The sequence below is a fragment of the Papaver somniferum genome, chromosome 2 (genome assembly GCF_003573695.1).
Source record: "Papaver somniferum cultivar HN1 chromosome 2, ASM357369v1, whole genome shotgun sequence".
NCBI classification, from domain to species: Eukaryota; Viridiplantae; Streptophyta; class Magnoliopsida; order Ranunculales; family Papaveraceae; genus Papaver; species Papaver somniferum.
Genome location: NC_039359.1, coordinates 134,041,545 through 134,056,850, shown reverse-complemented (window position 1 = coordinate 134,056,850; position 15,306 = coordinate 134,041,545). Strand labels below are relative to the sequence as shown.

The 15,306-nt window shown below is 36.5% G+C and overlaps 4 protein-coding genes across 4 annotated transcripts; 1 reads left to right on the top strand and 3 right to left on the bottom strand.

Moving 5' to 3' along the window:
* Nucleotides 1–410: 410 nt before the first annotated feature.
* On the bottom strand, nucleotides 411–1,370 carry LOC113351993. Its single transcript, XM_026595883.1, has 2 exons — nucleotides 1,155–1,370; nucleotides 411–1,070 (listed from the first exon to the last, which is right to left on the bottom strand). The coding sequence occupies exons 1-2, from the start codon at nucleotides 1,368–1,370 to the stop codon at nucleotides 411–413; spliced, it is 876 nt and encodes a 291-aa protein (XP_026451668.1).
* A 5,838-nt stretch (nucleotides 1,371–7,208) lies between these two features.
* LOC113351992 lies at nucleotides 7,209–8,372 on the top strand. The gene is made up of 3 exons (XM_026595882.1): nucleotides 7,209–7,388; nucleotides 7,472–7,525; nucleotides 7,989–8,372. The coding sequence occupies exons 1-3, from the start codon at nucleotides 7,209–7,211 to the stop codon at nucleotides 8,370–8,372; spliced, it is 618 nt and encodes a 205-aa protein (XP_026451667.1).
* Nucleotides 8,373–9,988: 1,616 nt separating this feature from the next.
* LOC113349176 lies at nucleotides 9,989–11,981 on the bottom strand. The gene is made up of 3 exons (XM_026593107.1): nucleotides 11,259–11,981; nucleotides 10,777–11,119; nucleotides 9,989–10,436 (listed from the first exon to the last, which is right to left on the bottom strand). Exons 1-3 carry the CDS (start codon nucleotides 11,399–11,401, stop codon nucleotides 10,365–10,367), a joined length of 558 nt encoding a protein of 185 aa, XP_026448892.1. The 5' UTR covers nucleotides 11,402–11,981; the 3' UTR covers nucleotides 9,989–10,364.
* A 180-nt stretch (nucleotides 11,982–12,161) lies between these two features.
* On the bottom strand, nucleotides 12,162–13,463 carry LOC113349178. The gene is made up of 3 exons (XM_026593108.1): nucleotides 13,227–13,463; nucleotides 12,807–13,140; nucleotides 12,162–12,431 (listed from the first exon to the last, which is right to left on the bottom strand). Exons 1-3 carry the CDS (start codon nucleotides 13,373–13,375, stop codon nucleotides 12,366–12,368), a joined length of 549 nt encoding a protein of 182 aa, XP_026448893.1. The 5' UTR covers nucleotides 13,376–13,463; the 3' UTR covers nucleotides 12,162–12,365.
* Between the last annotated feature and the right edge of the window lie 1,843 nt (nucleotides 13,464–15,306).

Sequence of the window (15,306 nt, the reverse complement as noted above, 5' to 3'; positions counted from 1 at the left end):
CCCGATCATGTTCTCTGTCATCTCTAAGTTCAGTCACTCTTATGAGAATCTCGATGTAATCTTAACGACATGTATACTATGTGACTCTAAACTAACCACAAGTTGGAGTTTTCTTATTCACTATTTTACACAAAAATCGAAAAATCAATGCAAATGCTTGACCACTCCCCCACACTTAAACTTTACATTGTCCTCAATGTAAATTGAGTCATCCAAAGTAAGTCAAGGTGGGAAATTCTAACATGATAATGTGACAAGAAATCAGAAAAAGTAAATGCAAGACAAGAAAAAGCTAAAAAAACAAGACAAAAAAATAAAAATAAGACAAGAAATACTCATCCGATGGGTTGCCTCCCATTTAGCGCTTGGTTTAAAGTCGTCAGCACGACTATCTCCTTGCTTGCTAAGCCTTAGCTAGGGTCCCATACGTCATGGACACCCGAATGAACATCACTTGGATACCGCATGACTTCAAACATGTTGAAGCGAATTATCTCATCATCAAACTTCATAGTGAGTATTCCCTCGTCCACATCAATGACGGTTTTAGCCGTCTTCATGAAAGGTCTCCCAAGAAGCAGGGGTATGGATGCATCCGAGCCATCATCCATTTCTAAAACACAAAAATTAGCTGGAAAAACTAGTTGGTTCACCTGCACAAGGACATCCTCAATAATACCCCTAGGGTAGACATTAGTACGATCCGCAAGTTCAAGCACAATATTAGTTGGTTTTAATGGACCCAACTTTAAAGACTCATAAATAGATGCCGACATGATATTCACGGATGCTCCTAAGTCAAGCATAGCCTTTCCAAATCTTTTATTACCAATCTCTACGAGTATAGTGAAACTACCTGGATCCTTGCATTTGGGTGGGAGTTTCTTTTGCAAGACCGCCGAAGCGTTTTTCCCCACACTCATAACCTCATTACCGGTTAGCTTTTTCTTTTTGGTACACAAGTCCTTCAAAACCTTCACATACTTAGGAACTTGCTTGATAACATCAATGAGTGGAATGTTTACATGAAGCTTCTTAAAGATGTCTAAAATCTCCTTTTCTAGTTCCGCCTTCTTAGAGTTAGCAAACCTGCGAGGGAAAGGTAAAGGAGGAACATAAGTAGAAACATGAGTTTTAGAGCTAGAAATAGGTACCTCAGAAGTTTGGGGAAAATCATCATTCTTTTCCTCCAAAATAGGTTCCTTTTGGGTCTTTGTATCACCCACATCAACAATTTCAGTTTGCACAAGTTGTGTACCGCTTCTCAATGTAATAGCACTAACATTCTCTCTTGGGTTAAGAGATTGAGAAGGGAGTTTCCCACTACTTTGTTCCTTCAATTTGTTTAATTCAATACCCATGGAGCCCATTTGTGTCTGCAACTCCTTGATAGCACTCTTAGTTTCCTGCTGACTTTCTTTAAACATGGTAGAAATGACTTGCATCATTGTTTGAAGCTTTGCGTTGATATCAGAACCTTGATTTTGCATTAGTTGTTGTGGTTGTGGTTGCTGAAATTGTTGTTGTTGCGGTGGAAATCCACTCGGACGGTTGAAAGTAGGTTGTTGGAATGCACCTTGCTTGTTGGCATAGCTGAAATTTGGATGATCTCTCCATCCCGGATTGTAAGTGTTGGGATAGGGATCATACCGTCTTTGCTGATTTGGAAAGACCGAACTAGCTTGCTCCAACTCTTCACCATATGAAGGTAAAATAACTGCAGCCATCTTTTGCATCATTTGCTCCATGTTATCCATCCTTTGATCACGGTGTGATGATGAATCCGTAACTTCATGCACTCGCCTAACCATTGGTTCACCTCTTGTGTAGAATTATTGCGAGTTTGTAGCCATGCTTTCAATCAACTCGGTAGCTTGGGCCACCGTCTTGTTCACTAGTGCACCACCACCTGCAGCATCAAGAAGATATCGATCACTTGGTTGGAGACCTTCGTAGAAGTATTGTATTATCATCACGTCACTAAATTGGCGGTGAGGGCAGCTTGCCACCAATCTCTTATACCGTTCCCAACATTCATACAATGACTCCCCGTTCTTTTGTTGTATTCCACAAATCTCCTTACGAATTTGAGTAGCTTTGGATGCAGGAAAATATCTCTATAGGAAAAGTTTCTTTAACCCGTTCCATGTAGTGACACTTCCGGATGGCAAGTAATACAACCACTCTTTAGCATTGTCCGGCAAAGAAAACGGAAAAGCTTTCAACATTGCTCCATCCGCATTAATCTCCGGTGGAAGCATAGCCATGATAACGTTGTGGAAATCCATAAGATGCTTGTTTGGATCTTCATTCGTCATTCCATGAAACTTTGGCAACTCTCTAATCAACCCCGGTTTGATCTCGAAGGTTGAGTTTGTTTGAATACACCACTGTTGTGCATCAAGCCTATGAGAATCCAAGTCCTTGAGTGTACGATTTGCATCACCCATTGCTTCTTCTTCTTCAACTAGTGCTTCTTTTACGAATGGAACCTCTTGTTCTTCTTCTAGTTGTAACTCTTCTTCCACTTCTAACTCTTGTTCTTCCGTCGTGTCTTGACTTGGTTGGAGTATTGTGCCTCTTCGAGTACCTATCCCGCACCTTGGATAGTTCCAATCTTTAGAAGCCAGGGATTAGGTACCTGAAAACAATTCTCGCAAACAAATAAGAAACAAGACAAGAAAACAAAAAGCAAATATGAAAGCAGAAATGATGATAAGAAACTAAAAACTTAATAACAAGCCGTATGCCTCCTCGGCAACGGCGCCAAAATTTAATCGCAGTCGTATGCGTCAAAAATAATTTCACTTTCTCACTCTACTAATATAAATGAAGTACGTGGTAAGAAAGAGTTCGTTCCCACAGAGAGGCTTTTGATGTTATAAAATTCAGTTTCTTAGTAACCAGGGGGGAGATTTTTGTTTTAGCAAAACAATAAAAATAATTGAAAGCAATAAAATATGAAAATAATCAATAAGAGGAAGATATTGGTCACGGGATAATATCATTCACAAACATGTATTTTCAACAATGACTAGAATTGATATTTTAATCTCTCATTTATTAAAAGTCCTAGGATACCTTGATCGCAAGTATATCCCGCTAATTCCATGATTTCATCACAACCACATTAAAAGATGCATATGTGAATTCTTCCTAGAAAGCAACCTAAAGTGTAAAAGCACAATTAAGTTTAACTCCCTAAAATCACTAAGTTTTATGGAATAAGACTAATCAAGGCAATCAAACGTGTAAAAGCACTAATTCGATTTAACCAAGGTTATGATTCACTTGTGACTAATAGGATATATCACTACAAGCACTACCCCGCAATTATGCTACTTAGGATCAGGGATTAACAACTTTTTCGTATTGAAAACCCTAAAATAGCTTTAGAAATGAATGCAAATCGGATTGATTCCGGACTCAACCAAACAAACAATCAAATCATATAACAATATAAACCATGAATCATAAACAATAAAGTTGAGACAAAACTAATTCATTGAAACAATATCATGTTGTGAAATCAACTTTATCCCATAACCAATAATTGTATTTAGCTACTCATAGCTTTTGAATTCATCATAATCATAATCAAAAATGAATTGAAGAAGATGAAAAATAAACGAAAGCAAACCCTAGTAGAATCGCCGCTCTTCAAAGTTCCAAGTAGAAAATACGTGATAACCCAAGTTGTAGAAAACTTTCCCTTTTGTAGCTTTTCTCAAACTTCTAAAATTAAGTCCAATCTCCAAAGTCCAATAACAAGATATCCACCAAGCCCATATGTGAGGAGTACCCAAGTGAAAATATGTCCCAAAATAGGTTGCTGGAAAACTGGGTCCACCGCCGGAAGTTGGCCGGAAAAGTGGTCGGGAGGTAGCTCAGGTGACCGGCAAAGTCCACCCGGTCACCGGTCAACCGAGTCAGCACAGTCAAAGGCACCAAGTCATATGACTCAACTCAGTGATGTCAGATGCTGTGTCTAGTCAGACCTGAGTCAGGGTCACAGTTCCAACTTATTAGCGAATGGATTGGGAATCCAACTGCAAAAATGTGGTTGGTCTCGGTTAAATCCGCGGATTACGGGCCAAATGCTCACCCCTAAAATTGCAAATGAGCAAATCTTGTTGTTAGAGCTAGTTGGGCCACAGGTATCAATTGGCTTAAGCCCGGGTAAGATTTTGGTCAAGCCCGAGGTAAATATCGTATCCAGTTCCGCCTCTCTTATTCCCCAATTTCAATTTTTTGTTTGGCTGGCATAAATAGAAAGAAGTAGTCAGAAAAACGCAGTCCTTTGACAGGTTGAAACTAGAAGTGTTTTTGTTATTGCTTGGTTTACACTCGTCCAATATTATTATAAGACATGATGGATGATTGATTAACCCCTGATCTACTATCCACTGTAGTTTGGGTTTCAGTTTGTCGATTTCTTAAACTCAAGAAAAGCAGAAACAATGTGGAAACTCACCTGAGGAAGAAGAGGTAAAACTGAATGTTATCATGAACCAATTGATTCCATAAAAGATAACAGTGGTGGAGAATCTTCATGGTATGGCGTTAGGAAGTCACAGAACATTTGTCCAACTACGCGCCACAGTCGAAAGAGGAAAACATAGGAGCGAGATGCTTCGTATCCAATAGTAATTGGTGTCACTTCACACTTTGTATAAAACTTTTATTTTTTGTATATTTTTGCAATGAAATCTAAACTTTGAGATGGATATATTTTTAACCTTCCTCATCATTCATTAGAACCATGACCGGACACGAGTAATTTCTCCACCATAGCAGTTCAATTTTGTTGACCTTATTTTGCATATACATATTAATTTGGTGTATACTTTCTCTCATGACAGTGTTTAAATTGGACAGCCGAGAATTAGGATACGATACGCGGTTGCTACTTCTTCTTTGTCAAGAGTGTAAATTTGCTAGAAGGTTCTCAACACAAAGTCAGCTCAGAAATGATACAATTACGTTGACCAAGTGATTTCCATCTGAACCAACTAATAAAGGAAATTTTTTTTGCCAATATTTATGCTTGTACGGAAACTTGTACCTTCTATCCAAGGAACCTAAATTTTGAATATAAATAAGGTCAGGTCAACTGTGCATGTGCACCCCCATGCACCACACAAATTTCATCCAGACTCGGCAAAAAGGACATGAATTTGGCCAAGCAGACATTGTGGAAATTCTGGGTTGCAATTACAAAGATTATCAGTTTCCTTCTTGATGCATGACCAAAATATATTCTTAATTCTTCCCCATGCAAACTTCTTCATGGGTTCCTTCTTAGAAATTCATAGATCAAAACACACCTTAAAAAGGGCTGACTCAGCTTCTCATAACCATATCCATATCTCCTCGATTTAGCGCGCTTTCCCTTCTCTCGTGCTCTTTCTAATTTTCTTGGTCTCTTTAACGTAGGAGTTGCAAAAATCAGTAGATGAGCGAACTCAGAGTTCAAACTAAGTGTCCCATGAAACGAAAGGGAACCAACAAAGTACAAAAAGAGCCGATGAAGATCACTTATATATCAGATCCAATGATGTTTAAAGTTAACTCCATGGAATTCAAAGCACTAGTTCAACAACTCACTGGCCAAGATACTTACACCTCAAGTTCAGAATTCACGAACGAAATGATAACAGTCGACAATATCTTGGATGATGAATTCTCAAACCGTACCATATCAGCAATCAAATTCCCAATGGATTACTCCACAGGAGAGTCATCAGAAGAGACTACTAGAAATGGAATCAGTCCTCATTCATCTTTGTACGTACAATGAGATATTTTCACGATAGTTTTTATTTGTTATGCTGATTAGCTGACTGATTAGTTGTTGTATCTAAAATATGACAATTAGATACATTTATTGATATTCATTCACTTGTATGGAGGCAAACAAAATTTTTATTTCTAAAAACTTGATTAAATGCTTTAGCCACTTGTGAGTTGCGAAAACGGCAGATGTAGTTGTTAATTGGCGACAACATTTTCTAGTTCATCACTGTGTCAATCAATCAAGCTATGGCACTCTAAAATCTATGTTTATTGTTTGTGGACCGGAAACTGGCATCCATCTACTACTAATGGGCTTAGCCAGGTGAAACTTTGCACCTTATAGTTTCTGTGATGACGAGTAGTTGTAGGTATGGAAAATTTATCGCCAAGTAATTGCCAAAATGAGCGAGTATGCAAATCATTTTCGCTCAATATATTCAAAATCAATTAAGATATCATATATGGTTATATTTCGTGCATAAAGGAATAAGATCTTTATTTATGAAAAATCATAAACAGAAAGTTACCATGTCGAACTTCATGGGCGTTAACACTTCCCAAAATAAGCAAGTCACAAATCATTTTCAAGATATTCAAGATCAACTAATAAGATATTATAATATATGGTTATATTTCGTGCATAATCTTTTAATATCTTTTTTCCATTAGCCATATCGGAATTGTTTAATGATGTCAAACTTTATTGGCTTCACACGTTGGCTACTCATATTAGTAATAATCATCAATGAAGAATTAATCCAAGGAAGAACGATCCTCAACGCTGTGAACAAAGCAATAATAAAAACTATTAAGGTGAAATATCATTTCTACGTGAATGAATTAAGGTATATCCAATTAATTTTATGTTTACTGGCCTATTGAATTTTATTTTATAGGTTGACAATAATGAGATCATCGATTGTTACGATATTCACAGACAACCTAGTCTTAATCATCCTTTGCTTCACAATCATAAAATACAGGTTTAATATGTCTACATACTTTTACATACTTTTGCTGATAATATCTATATAACTTTTTGTTTTATTATACTATTACGAAATTATTTTATTTTATTGTATTAAACAGATGAAACCAAGTTCATACCCGACAGGAATGAAATCAAATAATTTCGGGACACTTCAACTTAAACAAACTTGGCACAAGTATGGATTATGTCCAGAAGGAACTATACCTATACGAAGGAAAGGTAAAAATTATAATCCAACAGTCTGGCGTAAAGATAATTATCCAAAATTATCACCTTATAAGACTTTTAATACATCACAACCAAACGACAGTTCAAAAGGCCATGAGGTACATACCATATACTGTTAATATTAGTTTACTTCACTTTACTTTTGATTATTATATATATATATATATGTATGTAATAACCATTTTTTTTGTATATGCATAAATACAATGCCCAGTATGCGACAATTGAGGTGAACGGAAATTTTCTTGGAGCACAAGCAAAGATAAATATTTGGAAACCGGTTACGGAAACACCATCTGAAATAAGTGTATCCCAAATCTGGGTCACAGCCGGTGACGACGACGTAAAAAATACAATTGAAGCCGGATGGATTGTAAGTTATATACGCCCAAAATTATATGCAAGATTTATAACTCTTATTTAGCACCATTAAACTTTATCTTTGTTTTTAATTAGGTGAACGACTACGTATATAACGACGACCAACCTAGATTTTTTATATTTTGGACGGTAAGTATTATTACTCCTTTCATTATACAGAATGTCCTAGTGACGAGGACATCTTGAAAACCATATATTATTGTTTGGTATTATTTTCTCAAAAAGATCATACCAATTGACTTCTTTTCTTTTAGACGGACGGGTACAACAGCTCGGGTTGCTACAACAACCTATGTAATGGTTTTGTGCATACAGCGCCCGATGTCTGCCTTGGTAGCAGTTTCATTGAGGTATCAACTTTCAACGGCGTCCAAAAAGATGCCAACTTCAGTATTCACAAAGTAAGAAAATACAAGTGAACAAATTTTTATACTCTTTTATTTTTCCACTTTTTTCCATTGATAATCTCAAATAAAAGTTACATAGAGATCACGTACATCGAGAAATAGAAAATAACAAGACCAACATACTCATAATAATATTATATTAATTACCAACTTTGACCCATATATAACGTTGAATAATTTGTCAGGACCAAATTGGCGGACATTGGTGGGTTCATCTACAAGGCATTGCGGTCGGATATTATCCAAGTTCTCTCTTCACAAAATTATCAAAGACATCAACAAGAATAATTTTTGGTGGAGAAATCTTCAATGGCAAAAGTAAAGGACAACATACTTCGACACAAATGGGTAGCGGTCATTTCCCTTCAGAAGGTGGTTTGAAAATATCGAGTTATTTTAATTGGGTTCAAGTAGTTGATGAAAATTACGTGACCAAGGATCCTAAAAATGTTGAGACAAGAGTTACAAATTCAGACTGCTATGACTTGAAAGTTGACGATGAAAATTATGATACAAATGGATACGGATTTTATTACGGAGGTCCCGGTTATAATGAAAAATGTCGATAATAACGTAGATATTCTTTCGTAGTCTCGATGAAGGTTCGATGAATTATATTAAGGTGGTCTATAACCGTTATTATTTTTGGTTTATTTTAAGTGAATTTGGCTTTCTTTATTACCAAAATATTTTGTTAAATCTTATTTGTTATCCGAGGTTAAGTAAAAGATCATTAAAACTTTTGTATATATTTTTACAATGAAATCTAAACTTTGATATGGATATGTTTTTAACTTTCTGCATCATTCATGACAACCATGACCGGACACGAGTAATTTTTTTTTTCTTGATCGGTAAAGAAATGATTAGATTGATCAAAAAATAGAGGGTATAACAGGATTATACCACCCTAGCAAGAGTACAAGAAAGCAAAAACTAAGTTGGTAACAGACTACCAAACTCAGTTAGAAGGAAAGTAAACTCAGGATTATACCACCCTAACACGACTACACGAGTAATTGCTGCATCCATAGCAGTTCACTTTTGTGGTAAATTTGCATATATATTTTGGTGTATATTCTCTCTCATGACAGTGTTTAAATTGTACAGGAAGTAGTTCATCTTAGATCACAGCCGAGCCGAGTTTCAATGGTTCCATCAGCTGTACCTTTTTTTTTTGCCATTTTGAAGTGCGGTCAGCCTACGACACGCGGTTGCTACTTATTTGTCGAGAGTGTAAAGAAGGTTCTGAACACAAAGTCAGATCGGAAAATATAAATTCCATAGACCAATTACATCTGAACTAAGGTAATAAAGGAAAAATATTCCAATAATAATTTTGCTTGTACGAAAACTTTAAACTTGTACCTTCTAAAGAACCTAAATAAATATTGAATAGGAATATAAGGTCAGGTCAACTGGGGATGTGCACCCCTATGCACCACATAAATTTCATCCAGAAAATTTTAGACTTGGGCCAAGCAGACATTGTGGACATTCTGGCTTGCAAATAGAATTATCAGTTTCCTGCTTGATGCATGACCAGATATTCCCCCATGCAAACTTCTTCCAAGGCTCCTTCTTAGAAATTCATGGATCAAAACCCACCTTAAAAAGGGCAAACTCAGCTTCTCATAACCATAACATTCTCTCATTCTCTTTATCGATATCTCGATTTAGCTCTCCATTCTAATTTTCTCGGTCTTTCTTTACCGTAGGAGTTGCAAAAGTCAGTAGATGAGCGAACTCAGAGTTCAAACGAAGTGTCCCATGAAGCGAAAGAGAACCAACAAAGTACAAAAAGAGCCATTGAAGATCACTTATATATCAGATCCAATGATGTTTAAAGTTGACTCGAAGGAATTCAAAGCACTTGTTCAACAACTCACTGGCCAAGATACCTACACCTCGAGTTCTGAATTCACAAACGAAATGATAACGGTTGACGATATCTTGGATGATGAATTCTCAAATACTATATCTGCAATCAAATTCCCAATGGATTATTCCATAGGAAAGTCACTAGAAGAGAATACCAAAGATGGAATCAGTCATCAGATTTCTTTGTACAATGAGATTTTTTCTCGATAGTTTTTTGTTATGCTGATTAGCTGATTGATGTGTAGTTGTAAGGTACGATAAATTAACATAATTAGATGCAGTTATTAATATTCAGGAGACCCTGTGCCATGTAAAAAAGAACTTATTTCATTGATAAAACACTCATTCTTCAGTATTCTACTGGCGACACTTTTAGCCACCAGGGGATACCAAAGATAGAACAAACAGAGAAATTTGAAAATAAACAAATTCTGAACATCAACCCAAAGTTTTACATTCAAATTTTGTGCATTAGCTTAGTCCAAGGAAATACAAACACAAGGAAACAAGCAACAGTTTCATGGCAGAACCAATTGCATCTGTCATGATCATTTCTTTATTTCACACTCTCCAGGCAAATAAAAGATAACCCAACTCTAACCAGAATGCTAGCAGCATTTTGTTTGGATAGGAATGGTGAAATACGCCTCAACAGACTTATAACTGAAACACCACAAACACTACACCTGATCATCAAACGAAAGGACTACTCCATCTTCTTCCTTGAAGTTGTGCGTCGTGTGATCCGCTTCCTGCATAGAGAAACACATTATCATAAAGACGCGAACCATAGATAACAATAATGTAAACTTAGCACATGCCAGCTTTTTAGGATCAGTACAAACCCACACTCCATGGTCTCATGATAAAAACCAGAAGTTGTACTAGATGGTAAGAGCCAGTCAAAAAGGAGTCCTTGTAGTTATAGATGTGCTAGTTCAAAACACAGTTTTGTGAAATTCAACGTTCTCCTGAATATCAGGAAAATCAAAAACTAATTTGGAAATTTGATATGTTTATACTGTAACAAATGCAATAAAAGTTGATCAATATGGCCAGAAACAACTGAAAATGTGAAGAAGGATTACTAACATCAGTATTGCTGAGCTCTAGAATGTAAAAATCCATACAGTCCCCTCTGAACAAAGGTCCGACATGCCATGTCCCAATATGAAGCTTCACAAACTTTGGACCCGAAAATCGGAAAATATGAACATCCTCAGGTGGAGGAGGAACATAAGAATGGCCAGCTTTTGATTGCACAATTTTCTGTCCTACGTTTTCATTAACTTCATCAGGTTTAACAATAGATGCCTTAGAAACTCCAAGATACCAATCATGACCACCAATTGAACCGAGGCATTGAGTAACATTAGCATGATGAGAAATTTTCGTAAACCTAAATGGTTTTCTTTCCAGATGCACTATATATAACCTGTTGCAGTATTCACGAAAATTACAATCAAGAATAAAATTTCAACAATTCTTCAACCATCAATCCATTCTTTAAGAAAGAAACAAAGAAAGAAACAAAAAATCTTTTCAACAAAAACTCTCAGAAGTTTAGATGGTACCTTGGAATCCCATGGCTGAGATCTAACTCAGCATCTCGAGGCCCATATTCACCGTCATCGGGGAGAGCTTCAATAACTTGACCAAAATCTGCGAAATTGGTTGGCGTTGCATCGATGACAGGTAGCTTCACCATGGATGCCATCCCAGAGAAAGATAGAGAATAGTGGCCAAGGGTGAAGTGAGAAGAACATCTTCATCCTTAATATTCAATTAGGATGATAAACTACCAAACAATTTTTTAACATTGATTTTGCAATTTAGTGAACTTCTTACAGGTTTTTTTATAATAAACCTGAGGATAGCTGGATATGATGCGCTGGTGCATTCGGAATCTTTGCATTAAATAATGCTGGTATTATTGGTCCAATAATCACATTGTTTAAAGAGAAAACTGTGTACAAAAATAGAGTTCAAAATCTTGATACTTTAGGTAACTGTATAAGGATGTATTCAAAATCAAGATGTAAGATCCAAACCTCGCGCTGTAGTAACCAAAGGGCACGACAAATCCAATTGGTTCAAACATATGAAGTGTAGTGTCTTTCCAATTAAGTTTAATATCACTGGAGCAAAACTACTGAAACAACAAATTTAATTGACAAAACTTGAAATACAATAGGGTGGGGTGCATGTTAAGGTTTTCTGTTCTTACAAAGTATCTGTAAGTTTTTCCTTGGTAAACGGGTTATATATTTAGCTAATATATTAACTTCGAGTTCTAGAGTCTAAACAATAAATTCAAGTAGTGTTTAGTTGGAGGTATTTGTACTTAAGTTTCAAGTCGAGACAAGACAAGCTGAACTGCTCTTGTTGCTCCAGCTTGTCAGAAAGGCTATAGAGTATGCAAAAAAAAAAGAATCTGGCCCAATTCGCTAGAATTGTTTATACCAGGCACTTGAATGTACTTTTCCGCTTGACTTGACTATACTTTTCATATTCTCGAGAGTACATAAGATAACTCATCTTTTTAACAAAGTAAAGAAGCATTTTGTTCGGGTAAGAGAAAGGAAATATGCTTCAACAGACTTGTACTCGTAGCAAACGTAATCGCTTACCAATTTATTCACCACTAATTGGATACAGTATCAAACTTTACCTAGTTACACCTAATCATCAAATGAAAAGATCACTCCATCTTCTTTCTCGAAGTCATGTGTTGTGTGATCCACTACCTACAAACAGAAACAGATCATGTTTAGGACATGAACCTTTTGAAATCAATTATGTGAATATAATCATACATGTCCAATTTGTACACAAAGAACCCTATGATATCTGGATCCCAATTTGCAAGGAAAATGAGTAAACGAAGGCCCAAAATCCTAAGTATATAAGTGTGCTGAGCCAGTGATACCACCCTAGAATCAACGTCAGACAGATCTCGTAGCCAACATTAGATATTACCAATTGCACTAGATGGAACTTGTCATGAACAGATTCTTATAGCCTAACTGATTGAAATTCTACCACTACTCTATAAAAAATGAAAGAGAACTGGATTAATATATTGCGAGAAATAACTGAAAATTTAAAGAAGGGATACTAACATTAGTATTGGTGAGCTCAAGATTGTAGAAATCCATAGCATCCCCTTTGAACAATGGTCCAGCATGCCATGTCCCAATATGAAGTTTCACAAACTTTGGACCCGAAATACGGAAAACCCGAACATCATCAGTATGAGGAGGAACATAAGAATGACCAGATTTTGACTGCACAATTTTCTTTCCATCGTCTTCATTAGGGTTTACAATAGAAGCTTTAGCAACTCCAAGATACCAATTATGACCACCAATTGAACCAAGACATTGAGTAACACTAGCATGATGAGTAATTCTAGTAAACTTAAGTGGTCTATTTTCCAGATGCAATATATAGAACCTGTATCAATAATCAAAATTCAATTCCAGAAGTTAACTATATAATCAATTTTCAATGAAAACCCTAAGAAGATTAAGAAAGTTTACCTTGGAATTCCACGACTGAGGTCTAATTGGGCATCTCGAGGCCCAAATCCTTCGCCATCAGGAGATGCCTCGATTACTTGACCAAAATTTGCGAAACTGGTTGGTGTTGCATCGATCACAGGTAGCTTCAACATGGATGCTAAGGCCATCTTCAGAGAGAGAGAGGAGGAGCAGAAAAGAGAAAATGAGAACACCTTGAAGCTTGAACACTCGAGTGTAAGGTGAGTCGGTAACTGGGCCAAGTCCTAGTTTAGGATAGAAATAAAATTTTCAATGCAAAAGATCAAGATCGTCTTATGTGAACATTTTCTATGCAAAAAGTTTGAGAAGGAGAATGTACGTCAAATGAAGAAGGCTGTTTTTAGGCATACCAAAATATTTCAAGGCATACAAAATAGTTTTTCTATCCTAGGTGACTTTATAAGGGGTGTCTATTGGGTAGTTCAATTACCTATATACCCTTGAACCTAAAATCAAAAAATAAACTATCTTAAACATCTCTTCTTCTTCCTCCAGCCAAACCACCTTCCTTTTCTCTCAATTTTTTTTTTCATCACCGTATTATCGATTCGTGAAAATTCGATCATCGGTTAAATTGAACTATATAATGGATCGTACAAAGAAAAAACACAAACGTCAGGTGTTCTAAATCCTCTTCCAATCCATGAATTAAAGAAGAAGAACCAATTGAAGATGAAGGTGTAAAAACTATAATTGAACCAGAAATTGAATCGGAAATTCAACCATTTGAAGCTCCAAATACTGAAATGAGGATAAGAAAGTATTCCCTACAAACCCAATATTTTATTTGTTGTTTTTCATGGATTGAATGGGTTAAATTGCTAAAAACTTAGGGGTTTTGACGGTTACAGTAGCGAGTTCGGCTGATAATTGAGTTGAGGTTTGGGCCGAACTGTTCTTGAAATTTCACCCTGAAAGTGTCTATGAACAGTTCGACTTAACCGTAAATGTCAATTTTTAGCCGAACCCCAAAATGTGTATTAAATACGTCCCAGAACAGTGTCAAGTTCGGCTAATACCTTGCAAACCTTCCCGGCCGAACCTGAGAAGTGAAATTTACCCCAGGTGGTTGTCAGGTTCGGCTGACTCGATCAGATCACTTTCAAGCCGAACCTATCTTTGTAAACACTTCGAAAACATTGATTTGCAGGCTCTAGGTTCGGCTAGCTCGTGTTGTTGAGTTATCAGCCGAACCTTCTCTTTGCACACTCAAGTTTTTCGATCTTGTTTTGGCCATAACTTTTTCGTCCGATGTCGGAATGACCTCATTCTTTTTGCGTTGTGTTTGTATTTTCATTCTCTTGAAGTTGAAGATAAGATATCATTGATTTTAATGAGTTTAATATGGAACTTGGTATTCTCCATTTTCTTAACACTTTTAGTAATTTCCACTTTTTTTGTTTGGTTCATCCTATGAAAGGCTGCACAATAGAAAACATATGTAATAAAAAGCCTAACCCCTAAATGTGTATGAATTTAAGTGTTTCATGGAAAATCAGTATCATGTTCGGCTGATGTGGTTTTTTGAATATGAGCCGAACTTGGAAAAATATACAGTTCGGCTGATACGATATTTAGAGTGAAAATCGAACTTAACTCTCAGGAATAGGTTCGACTTGTTATTAGACTTTAATATAAGCCGAACTAGGATCTCGCAAATAGGTTGGAAGTTGTAAAATGAAGGTTCGGCGTATAACGTTTCAGCTAGCCGAACTGTTCATCAATTTTGTGGGTTCGGCTTATATTTTCAAGCCGAACATAGTCCTGGTTCGCTGAACCATGATGAAAAATACAATTTTTTGATGATTTCAAGCTACAAAAGTGAGATTAAACATAACAGAATGAACATAGTCCTGGTTCGCCATCCATTTCCATCGCTCCACCACCACCAGCAGCATCTCCGTCGCTCTACCACCACCACCAGCATCTCCATCGTAACCATCTTCGTTTCATTCTTCTTCGTTTCCAGTCCGCCGCTTCACCACCTTCACCATCTTCTCCGTCGCTAAATTGTAACATAAAATCAGATCGCTCCACCACCACCTCTGCAACTACGACC